This window comes from Gossypium arboreum, chromosome 2 (genome assembly GCF_025698485.1).
Source record: "Gossypium arboreum isolate Shixiya-1 chromosome 2, ASM2569848v2, whole genome shotgun sequence".
Classification (NCBI taxonomy): domain Eukaryota; kingdom Viridiplantae; phylum Streptophyta; class Magnoliopsida; order Malvales; family Malvaceae; genus Gossypium; species Gossypium arboreum.
In genome coordinates, this window is record NC_069071.1 from 93,568,170 (window position 1) to 93,581,052 (window position 12,883).

At 34.7% G+C, this 12,883-nt stretch overlaps 1 protein-coding gene across 1 annotated transcript; it reads right to left on the minus strand.

Moving 5' to 3' along the window:
- Window positions 1-3,721: 3,721 nt before the first annotated feature.
- Window positions 3,722-4,561, minus strand: LOC128285109 (uncharacterized). The gene is made up of 2 exons (XM_053022436.1): window positions 4,319-4,561; window positions 3,722-4,108 (listed from the first exon to the last, which is right to left on the minus strand). Exons 1-2 carry the CDS (start codon window positions 4,559-4,561, stop codon window positions 3,722-3,724), a joined length of 630 nt encoding a protein of 209 aa, XP_052878396.1.
- Window positions 4,562-12,883: the final 8,322 nt, after the last annotated feature.

Sequence of the window (12,883 nt, forward strand, 5' to 3'; positions counted from 1 at the left end):
AAGTTCGATTCACATCAAACATTGGAAACATAAATCAAATATGGCACCCTTTGAGGCACTATATGGGAGGAGGTGTCAAACACATCTATGTTGGGCTGAGTTGGATGAGAAGAGAACCATTGGACTTGAGTTGGTTTACTGATTGAAGACAAGGTAAAAATGATATGTAAGAGGTTAAAAGCCTCTTTAGATAGAAAAAAGTCCTATACTAAATTGAAATAGTGAGACATTGAGCATAAAGTGGGTGAGCATGTGTTTCTTAAGGTATCGCCATGGAAGAAAGTCCCAAGGTTTGGGCATAGGGGAAAGTTATGTTCGAGATTTATTGGTCTTTATGAAGTGGTGGAAAGAATTGGTCTTGTAGCATATCGGCTAAAGTTGCCCTAAGAACTTGATCGAATTCATGATATATTTCATGTATCCATGTTGAGGAAATATCATACAATCCCATCCCATGTAGTATCAACAGATGACATTGAAGTGTGAACTAATTTTTCATACAAAGAAGAACCAATTAAGATTTTGGATCACAAAGTAAAAGTCCAGAGAAATAAGAGGATTCCTTTAGTTAAAGTGTTGTGGCGAAACCATAAGACAAGCAAAGCTACTTAGGAATCAAAAGAAGCAATGAAGAAATAATATCCTCAAATATTTGAAGGTGAACATTTCAAGGATGAAATGCCTTAAAGTGGGGGAGAGTTGTAGCATCCCAAGATCGAGCATAAAAGTTTTGGCCTCGCAAGTAAGTGTTCGCAAGTGTTTTGGTGAACTAGGGGTTCGCCAGTACTTTGGCGAATTGGAGAGTTCACTAAAAGAGTATTAGTAAGGAATTACCCAGTGTTTCGACATTGCAGTATACACCAAAAGATGTGGTAAGGGGGACTGCCAATTTTCTGCAAGTTAAGTTTGCCTGTTGGTTTGGTGGGCTGGTGATCTCCAGTTGAGTTGCAAACTAGAGTTCACTAATCAAGTTGTGAATTAGGGTTCGCCAGTTAAAGTCAAGTCAAACTCAAATTAGGAAATAATCATCTTACATAGGACAAAAATACAGGAAGGAAAATTCATGTTCCCAGCATTCTTATCAACACACCTATGGACCTCTTTGAAGATAATTTTCCCTACATTTATCTATCTTCCTTGTAAAATAGAATGCAACAACAACATTCTTTCTTTTGAAACAATTGTGTTATGAGTAGACGGCATAAGATGACTCCTTAAAAGGTGGTACCACACCTTTCTAATTGGTTTAAATGTAGCTCTTTTAACCTTGTAACACTCCTGGCTTGAAATAATCCATTGCGTTCCTTCCACGCATAAATCTTCCAATACTTTTGTCAACCCCTTTGGTGTAATATTCTTGACAAATTTAGAATGCTCATCTCTAACCTCCTCGATGTCGAACTGGGCACTGATATGGTCTACGTCAGATAGCATAGATTTACCCCTTACATAAATAAGGGAGAATCTGGGGAATTTACATAAGTGTAAAACTCTTTTACCCCTTTACCAACTACATCCCATGGGTATAGACAAAATTTGCTCTAGTTGTGCTTTTCTACAATCAAGGATACTAATTCATTGTACCCTATGTGTTGTTCATCCTTCAATAAAAATCCCTATTCAAAGCAAAATGGCCACTTTAGAATCTTAGTTGAATACCTTATAGCTGCACCAACATTAAAGAATATCTTAGGTTGCGGGGTGCCAACGTGCAAAGATTCTACTTTTTTAGAAGTACCCTTTACACTAGCCATGAAGAGAAAGTTAGGGAAATAGAAAAGAAAAATAATGGAGTAAACATCAAATAGTAGATAGGTTGAAGAAGAGAAAACTGTAAAAATGTGAACTTTGTAAGAAGTGGGAAATGTGAACAATTTGAAGAAAATACAAAAGGATAATGATGGCAATTTTTAGGGAATGGGAAATGTGAGGAAAAAGGGTTATGATGTGGAGGAAAAGTTAAAAATGGAAAAGTATTTTTGAGGGGGGAATGAAATAAATGATCCCTACATTATGGGCTTCATACTTTAGGTTTTGCAATATTCACTAAATGCAACTCCTTAAAAATATTTCATTTGGAATTTTCTAACCGGTCAACTCTTTTATTAACACCTTATCATTCAGTTTTTCATGGCATAATGTTTCTCTGTAATGTTGTGGCAAACTACTACTCAGTACACAAATACAAATCCCACTTCTTTTATTCTGCTCTTATTCATAATAAAAAAAATAGAAATTAAATTGTATTAAAAAAAAGAGAATAAAAATAACAATGGGAAATAACATAGAAAAAAACTACTTATTAATGGGAAAAAAAAAACAAACATCACGAAGGCTAATGATTTGCTTGTCACATTCTATAGGGGCACCCTGGTAATGCTTCAAGCGTTGTCCATTCACCTTGAATGTAGCCCCTATTCTTAGGTCTTTAACAACAACAGCACCATGCAAATACACTTTAATTACTTCAAAAGGTCCTGACCATCAAGATTTTAACTTACCAGGAAATAATTTGAGCTTGGAATTGAACAATAATACCTATTGTCTAGGTTCAAATTGCCTTGGCAAAATCCTGGCATCATGCCATCACTTGGTTATTTCCTTATACAAATGAGTATTCTTATATGCTTGGTTCGAAACTCTTCCATCTCATTCAATTCTAGCAATCTCTTGTCGCTAGCAGCAGCCCATGTTTCGCTTCTTAAATGCCCAAAGCGCTTTATGCTTGTGTTCAACAGGTAAATGACATAGCTTACCATAAACAAGTTTCAAAGGTGACACCCCTAATAGTGTTTTAAATGTAGTTCAATGTGCCCATAGAGCTTCATCCAATCTAGTAGACCAGTCGTTTGAGATGGATTCACCACTTTTTCTAGAATTTGTTTAATTTCTTAATTAGAGATTTCAAGTTGCCCATTTGTCTGAGGGTCATATGCCATGGCAATTCTATGTTTCACCCCATACCTGCATAAGGCATTGGCAATCAGTTTGCAATCAAAATGGGATCCCTCATCACTAATAATGGCCCTTGATGTACCAACTCATGTGAAAACGTTCTTATGCAAAAATTTCAATGCCAACTTAGCATCAATAGATGCTAGGGCTATTGCTTCTACCTACTTAGAAGCATAGTCTATTGCCAAAAATATGTATAGGTTGCCCACGATGGTGGAAACAAACCCATAAAGTCTATTCCCCATACATTAAATAGTTTAATCTCTAATATACTTTGCAATGGCATTTCCTGTCTCCCAAAAACCTTTCATGTTCTCTAACAACGATCACATGACATATAAAATTTATAATCATCTTTAAATAAACTTGGGTAATAGAATCCTGACTTGAGTACCTTGGCAGTTGTTTTCATTACTCCAAAATGTCCTCTATATGGGGATGAATAACAATGTTGTAAGATACTATGCATCTCATTGTTGGGGACACACTTTCGAATTATTTGATCTACATAATACTTGAATAGGAATGGTTCATACCAATAGTACTATTTGGCATCGTGAAGAAATTTTTGTCTTTTATGAGCATTGAAGTTAATTGGCATTATACCACTTAATAAGAAGTTAACTATTTCAGCATACCAAGGTAATGCATTGGCAATGAGCAATTGTACATCTGGGAATTCTTCCTTAATAAGTTTCTTGTTTTCATCTTCATTTCTCAATTCTATTCTTGAAAAATGGTCATCCACTTAATTTTCAATTCCCTTCTAATCTCTAATTTCCAAATCAAGCTCTTGTAACAAGAGTACACGCCTAATCAATCTTGGCTTGGAATCTTTATTCCGTACCAAGTACTTGATAGTCGAGTGATTTGTGTAGATTGTGACCTTTGTTCCTACTAAATAAGAGAAAAATTTGTCAAATGCAAAAACCACTACCAGTAATTCCTTCTTCGTAATGGTATAATTAAGCTGAGCCTCTATCAATATCCTACTTGCATAAGATATTGCATGTAGAACATTGTTTCTCCTTTGACACAACACTACTCCCATAACATAATCACTGGCATCACACATGAGTTCAAAGGGCAATGTCCATTCTAGAGCAACCACAATCAGTGCTGCTACAAGTCGCTTCTTGAGTTCCTCGAAAGCCTGCAAACATTGATTATCAAAATTAAAAGGTTTATTCTATTCAAGTAAAGTACACAAGAGTTTATATACTTTCAAAAAATCTTTGATAAATCTTCTGTAAAATCATGTGTGTCCTAAAAAACTTGTAATACCCTTAACACTGGTGGGCGGTGGCAATTTTTTGATCACTTCTATTTTCACTTTGTCTACTTCAATTCCTCATTGTGACACCCTGTATCCAAGGACAATTCCTTCACTGACAATGAAATAGCATTTCTCCCAATTTAATACTAGATTAGTTTCTTCACAGCAGCATAAAACCAACTTCAAATTCCTTAAGCAATCTACAAAATCATTTCTAAACACAGAGAAGTCATCCATAAAAACTTCAAGGAAACTTTCCACCATATCTGAGAATATGGCCATCATGCTGCACCAGAAAGTTGTCAGGGCATTACATAACCTAAACGGCATCCGCCTGAATGCAAAAGTACCATATGGACATGTGAAAGGAAACAATAAAAAGCCTTACCAGCTAATCTGTTTAACATTTGATCAATGGATGGCAAAGGGAAATGATCCTTCCTAGTTGCTTTGTAACCCCCTAAATCTAGCCTAGATGTGATGGCTGAATCTCGAAAAACACATTGGCCATATTGATGGTGCAGATAATCATTTAGCTATTTTCTCTTAAAAATCAGTGTTGCTAAAAATGTCATTGTAACTTATTTGAGAAAACCAATTTTTTGATATTTTTTAGAAAATGTCGTACTTCAATTAAAACATCGCAGTGGATAATTTGTATGTCTAAAAGTCATTTGTCATTTTTAAAATGTAGAATTAAAATATATCTCATAAAATATCAATTTTGTGAGCAGATAGTGAGATAGTGTTGAGTTTCAACATCAAAGTATTGAATTTTGAAAACACCCTTGTTTGGCCTTATTTAACTTAGTTACAAAAAATCCATCTTAAATTGTTATTTTCACAGTATTTTAAATAATGATTTTAAATCCTAAATTATGCAGAAAAATACAAAACCAAAATAATCCAAAGTCCAAAAGAAAATCCCAAGCAAAAATTGTAAAGTCCATGAAAGTCCCAAAATAAAGTATAAGCTGTAACGCTCAGGTTTGTGCAAGTGTACACAATAATTATTAAGTAATAAGTAAGTATTGAGTTATCATCTCCACAAGGATTGTATTTATGCTAAGTCAATTAATTTGTAAAATTATATTAACAATTTTATAAATAAAAACAATATAATTGAGAAGTGATGATTAAAATATATTAAACTAAATGCAATGGTCCCTGAAGTGGTTTATCCTAACATGCAACTATATGAATGAAATAGATTTTAGCAGAATTAACACAATAAGCAACAATTATAACATAAATAAGCTAGGACAATTACTTTAATTAAACACAAATTATTATCAACATGCTTATTAATATTCGGAAAAACATTCCATGGCAACTTGATCTTTCATGAGTTTGGAAACCATATTAGGTCCTTTCGGAATCCTTTACTTAGTAAATACGCATTTTATTGATCCTTATTTACTAAAGGTTTCTTAGTATTCATGCGAAGTAACAGTGACGTGTTAGGTTTGAAACAGTTTAATCACACAAATCTAAAAACTATGCAGATAATAGAGCCTGGTTAGGATTGTTATGTAACCTACAATTTAATCGGGTTAGGATCTAAATTGAACATGCACATTTGAATTATGTGTCCATTAGACGTCGTCTGGTTAGGATCGCTTAGCTAATTCAGGTGCATTTCAATCATGTATGAATGAAATATAGACTTGATTTTAATTGAAAATATGATCGATTGAGGCACAAACATTATAAGCATGAATCAAATAAATATTATTCAATCAAAATAATCATCCTAGCTTAAATAAAATTAAGCGATCATTGTTGTAAAAAAGAACAGTAAACTCATAGAAAACATTCTTGAATTAAAATAAAGAAAAGAAAGATTAAACCCAAATCAAAGTGGCTGTCACCCAAGACTCTGACTGACAAGGTCTCCTTCATTCCTTCACTTCGCTCCTTTGCTGATGGTTCTCTGAGGTGGCCGACTAAGGGCTCTTTAAGAGGTTAAATTGCTAAAAATATTTATGCAAAGATGATGATAGGCGTGAGGTCTAAGTGAGTTGAGAGAGGAGAGAATGATGAATGAGTAAGGGATGATTGAGGAGTGAGGGATGATTAGAAAAGTGAGAAATGGGGTCTTATTTATAGGTAAGGCAAGGGAGCTAGTTCGCTAAAAATAGGAGTGTCCATCTTTTGCAAATTCATCCAAGGATGGCCGGCCATGATTTGTGGAAATGTGGCTGATTTTTGCTTGATTTAAGTGCCACAACATCATCAGGATCAGGACTCGGTTAATTGCAAATCTCCGAGTAAATCTCTGATTTCTTCAACTTTTCAACGACCTTGTGCAATTAAACCAAAATTTGATTTATGAACATCCACATGCAGCCAAATTTTGGGTTGACTTGGTCCTCCATTTGGATAGTTTTGTAATCAACATAAAACTCTCAGACCTGTCCAGCAATAGTAGATAGTTTAGAGGACCAAAGAATGTAATTTAACCACTTTCATTAATCAATTTACTTAATTAATTAAAACCCAATTTATTAATGAAACATATTAAAATAAATTATTAAATATAACTTTATATTTTATTATTTAATTTAATCATGCATAGCCCACTTTATAGCTTGAAAATATAATAAACTAAAATTAATATAAAAGAAGTCATTTTTGCATGAAAACTAAATAATAAAGCATAAAAATCACATTTTAATAATTTCTATGTCCCAATTTCATATTTTCATATATTTCATTAATTTACTAAGAAATCACTTGGTTTTAAGAACAAATTTAAGTAAAAGATGACGAATTATATAGGAAAATTCCTATATTCAAATATAGGAATTATAGATGTTCCAGTTTGGGAGTATTTGTGAAGAAGTTGATAAAATGTTACGTATGATTTGTAATAAATAATTATGATTTGGTTGATGATGTAATGTAATTGTGTAAGCTCAATTTATATAAATGAGCTAATGGTCATTATTTAAAATTGAAAGTATGGTTTATATGTTCACTGATAAATAAGCCTAATGAAGTTACTAAATTTGGCTTATACAAGTTGAAATATATACATGATCTTGTGAAGATTTATTTGCTTATGGATTACTAAGCTTTCAAAGCTTATTCTGTGTGTTTTTCATATGTTTATAGATTATCAGAGATCTGCTCGGGTTGGAAGTCGATGGAGACGTCATCACACTATCCGGTTATCATTTTGGTAAATAATGTTTTGAGATTTGGTTACGTGGCATGTATAGGCTAGAAATATGTGAATATGTTTGGTGATGTAAATATTTAGCCATGTGATTTGGTTTGGTTTTGGTTGTGCATATGACTGTGTTTTGGTATGAATTATATGATTCAAATTATGCCTATGTGTTATGTTCTTGAATGGCCAAATGAATTGGTCAAATTGGTAAGTTTTTGGTGTGTGCTTATTTGAGAAATTAGTAAAGCTATGATACATATGTTTTGACATGATTTTTGGCTTATGATTTGGCATGATATAATATGGATTATAAGCTTGAATATGGTTGATAATAATATGGCATGAATGATGTAATTTTTGGTATTAAAATTGGCTAAAATTATAGTCCAAATGTGCTTGGTTTGATGCTTGTAGGTTTGACCCAAATTTGATGGCAATTTGGCTTTTCATATGGCCTATTTTTGACCACACGGGCAGAGACATGGGCATGTGTTTCAGCTTTGTGTGACACACGGCCATGTTATACGGCCGTGTGTCCCCTGGGGTAGTCCTACAATTTTAAGTCAATCTCAAACACAGCCAAGGCACACGGGCGTGTGGCTAGCCATGTGATCCAAGTCAGTTTCGACCACGGCCAAGGCACATGGGCATGTCTTGTGTCCGTGTTAAGCCAGTATGTATGCCCTGATTTGACATGGTCTAGACACATGAACGTGTCTAATGCTGTGTGAGGCACATGGCCTGTGCACATGAGCATGTAACCTTTGTAACTTTGAAAATAGTTTAAGTTTCGAAAATTTTTGTATGAGCTCGGTTTAGTCCCTACCCCTTTTCTAAAGAATGATAAGGTCTCGTTGGCCTATATAAGGGACTGTATAATGAATTTTGACTATGTTTGTGGATGTTAATATTGAATTGTTTGCAAATTATTCCGATTTTTCTGGTAATGCCTTTAACCCTAATCCGGCTACAGATATGGGTTAGGGGTGTTACATACTGACTTGTAAAATTGAGGTGCAAGGGACACACGGCTGGACTACACGCCCATGGGGAAAATCGTGTGTCACACACGGCCTAGACACACACTCGTGTGTTTGCCCGTGTAGACAAAATAAGGCTATTTACCAAGCCCCTTTGCCACCCTTACTTGAACCAACCTACACAATATCAACCAAAACCAATCCAAGCATAACATATATAACCAAATCAACGACAACCATGAGAAATTTGCATCAATGCATTTAATAGTAATCAATATTAGCCAACATTAATGGCCTATACAAAATGAATATCACATCCATCATATGAGCCAACACTTGTGGCTAAACTAACGAGACACTAAACAAAGATTCAAGTCCCTATACATGCCACAATCAAAACATCTAAACTAGCTATACCAAAAGCTTCAGGCAATAGTGTGATCGATGCCTTCGACATCCCTGGATCCTCGATATTAGCTTGGCGACACTATAAGAAGATGGAAAAGTGAAGGAGTAAGCATAAAGCTTAGTAAGTTGCATATAAATAAGTAACAACATCAACCATGCATATTATAATTCAACTCAACATTCTTGAGTGAACAAAGGTTAATATCACTACATACTTATATATCACGAGTTTAGGCCAACAGTTACAATATCATCCTAAAATCATTTTCATAGCTAGAACTTACTCAAGTGATTCTTACCATCAAGGCACTATAAGAAGATGGAAAAGAGAAGGAGTAAGCATAAAGCTTAGTAAGTTGCATATAAATAAGTAACAACATCAACCATGCATATTATAATTCAACTCAACATTCTTGAGTGAACAAAGGTTAATATCACTACATACTTATATATCACGAGTTTAGGCCAACAATTACAATATCATCCCAAAATCATTTTCATAGCTAGAACTTACTCATGTGATTCTTACCATCAAGGCAACATAACTAGACTCATATCTCATGAGTTTCGATAGCAGCTATGTACGGCAGCAACGTTGATGCTCTGGCAATCTCTTTTCGCCAGTTATAGGAGATTTTGGCAAAAGGGGAGGAGAACTAGGGTTTCTTTCGGGGTTTGAGGTTGACGGAACAAGAGAGAAATTTAAGGATTTTTGGGGTTTAAGTAAATAGCTTTGAGGGATATGAAAAATAATAGAATGAAGAAGGGTTTATATAAGAAAAATTAGGGCAACATGTAGCAAAAACTTAGCTACATTAGGGTTACTTGGGCGGCAAGCAATGGAAGTGGCAGTAATAAGTGTGGAGTTTTCCCTCTTTTTGTTGTCTTGGGCCTCAAATTCAAATTGTATCTTACTAAAAAAAACTGATTAGTACTTGGGCCAAATTTGACCCCCATTATTAGCATAAAATTTTAAAATTTAAACAAAACAAATGAAACTAAGAAAAAATTTAAATCTTAATTAGAAAATTTCTTCTCAATAAATTACATTAAATTAATTCCCAAGAAAGATTGGAGGGGTCACAGTAGTCCTGCTTAAGTTCCAATCTCCTTAGACAGAATTAATTAAATGTACTAAATTTAGAAAATAAATCCTAGTTCTTTATTTATTTACAAAATAAGTTTATGAAAAATCAAGGGTCTGTTAATTTGAACAAGGATTCATCTCGCTCAACGTCACCATCTTAATAATGTTTGAGGCATTGACCATTGACTTTAAACGTACCTCCGTAATTGTCGTATAATTGAACAACTCCATAAGGATAAACTAAATAGATGGTATAAGGTCCTTTCCATCGGGATTTCAGCTTCCCAGGAATAACTTCAGCCTTGAATTAAACAACAAAACCTTGTGACCTTCTTTAAACTCGCGAGGTCGTATATGACTATCATGCCATCTTTTTGATCTTTCTTTATACAACTTGGCATTCTCATATGAAAACAACCTCAACTCTTCTAACTCATCCAACTATAACATCCTTCTCTCACCGGATTGCATAAGATCAAAGCTCAACTTCTTCAAAGCCCAGTGAGCTCTATTCTCCAACTTTAATGCAAATGACATGCCTTCCCAAAAACCAACCGATAAGGAGTCATTCCTAACGGTCTCTTAAATGTTGTTCGATAGGCCTATAATGCATCATCGAGCCTTCGAGACCAGTCTTTTCTATTGGGGCACACTACCTTTTCAAGGGTACCTTTGATTTCATGGTTCACTCTTTCAACTTGCCCATTGGACTGGGGATGATAAGTAGTAGCAATCTTGTGCTTCACATCATATTTTTCAAGCAACCACTTAAGCCACTTGTTCACAAAATGAGAACCTTCATCACTAATAATAGCTCTTGGTGTCCCAAATCGTGTAAACACATGCTTATGTAGGAATCGCATGACTACCTTAGCATCATTTGTAGGGTATGTTTTAGCTTTAACCTACTTGGATACATAGTCCACAGCAACTAAGATGTATTTGTTCCCATACAAAGAAGGAAATGGGCATAAAAAGTCAATGCCCCATACGTCGAATAATTCAATCTCCAAAATATTTGTTAAGGGCATTTCATTCCTCCTTGATATGTTTCCGCTCCTTTGGCATCTATCACAGTTCTTCACATAAGCATAAGCATCTTTAAATAGTGTAGGCCAAAAGAAACCTGCTTGCAAAACCTTAGCTGCAGTACATGCACCACCAAAGTGTCCCCCACTTGGAGATGAATGGCAATGATATAAGATCTCAGCAACCTCACTTTCAGCTACACACTTTCGGATTATATTATCTGCACACTATTTAAATAAGAATGGGTCTTCCCAGAAATAATACCCACTATCATGAAGGAATTTCTTCCTTTGTTGGTATGTCATTTCTTGAGGTATTATTCCACAAGCAAGATAATTGGCAAAATCAGCAAACCAAGGTGTTTCATGAATTCGACTAACCTCAAATAAATGTTCATCTGGGAAATTCTCATTGATAGGCACATGTGATCGAGTTTCTTCATCTTGCTCCAACCTCGACAGATGATCTGCTACTTGATTTTCAACACCTTTTCTGCCTTAGATCTCAAGGTCAAATTCTTGGAGTAAAAGTATACAACGAATTAGCCTTAGTTTTGCATCTTTCTTCGTGAGCAAGTATCTAATGGCCACATGGTCAGTAAATATTGTAACTTTGGTACCTATAAGATATGAGCAGAATTTGTCAAAAGAAAAGACTATAGAAAATAGTTCCTTTTTATTTACCGTATAATTGAGTTGGGATCCCGTCAAGGTTCTACTTGCATAATAAATGGGTTTGACCCATCACAGCTCCAACAGCACAATCACTTGCATCACAGATGAACTCAAAAGGTGTCCTCTAATTCGGTGTAATGATTATTGAGGCTGAGATTAACTGTTTTTCAGCTATTCAAAAGCTTCTAAACATGCTTTGTTAAAATCAAAGACTGCATCTTTCTCTGACAACAAACACAATGGTTTAGAAATTTTTGAAAAATATTCGATAAACCTTTGGTAAAAACCAGCATGGCCTAAGAAACTTCTGACTCCTTTCACATTCATTGGGGCCAGTAATCTTTCAATTACGTCCACCTTTGCTTTATCGACTTCAATTCCTTTCTTTGAAATTCTATGCCCTAAGACAATCCCTTCATTAACCATAAAATGGCATTTCTCCCAATTAATGACAAGATTCATCTCTTCGCATCTCTTCAGTACCTTAGCCAAATTACTCAAAAAATTATCATAAGTGTTACCAAAAACAGAAAAATAATCCATGAAAACCTCAACAAAATTTTCAACCATATCAGCGAATATTGCCATCATGTATAGTTGAAAGGTTGTAGGTGTATTGCATAAACCAAAAGGCATTCACCTAAAAGCAAACGTACCGTACAGACAAGTAAAGGTTGTTTTATGTTGGTCTTCTAGGGCTACAACTATTTCGTTATATCCTGAGTAACCATATAAAAAAATAGAATTCATTACCTGCCAATTGATCTAACATCTAATCCATAAAAGGCAACAGAAAATGGTCCTTCCGAGTGGCTTTATTTAGCTTTCTGTAGTCAACACAAATTCTCCAACAAGTAACAGTTCTTGTTGGGATCAACTCGTGACACTCATTCTCAACAATCATAATTCCACCTCTCTTCGGTACACATTGCACCGGACTTACCTACGAACTATCTGAAATAGGATAGATGATTCCTGCATCTAACCATTTGATCACTTTCTTTCTCACAACTTCCTTCATAATAGGATTGAGCCTCCTTTGCCCATCAATTCGAGCTTTTTCACCTTCCTCTAGAATAATTTTGTGCATGCAAAATGAAGGGCTTATACCTCGAATATTAGCTATGGTCCAACCAATTACTTTCTTAAATTTCTTTAGAACAGAAATTAGTTTCTCCTCTTGATATTTTGTCAGTTTTACTGAAATAATCACAGGAAAAGTGGAATAGTCACCTAAATAAATGTATTTCAAATGGGAAGGAAGTACCTTTAGTTCTAGTGTAGGTGGTTCTTTGATTG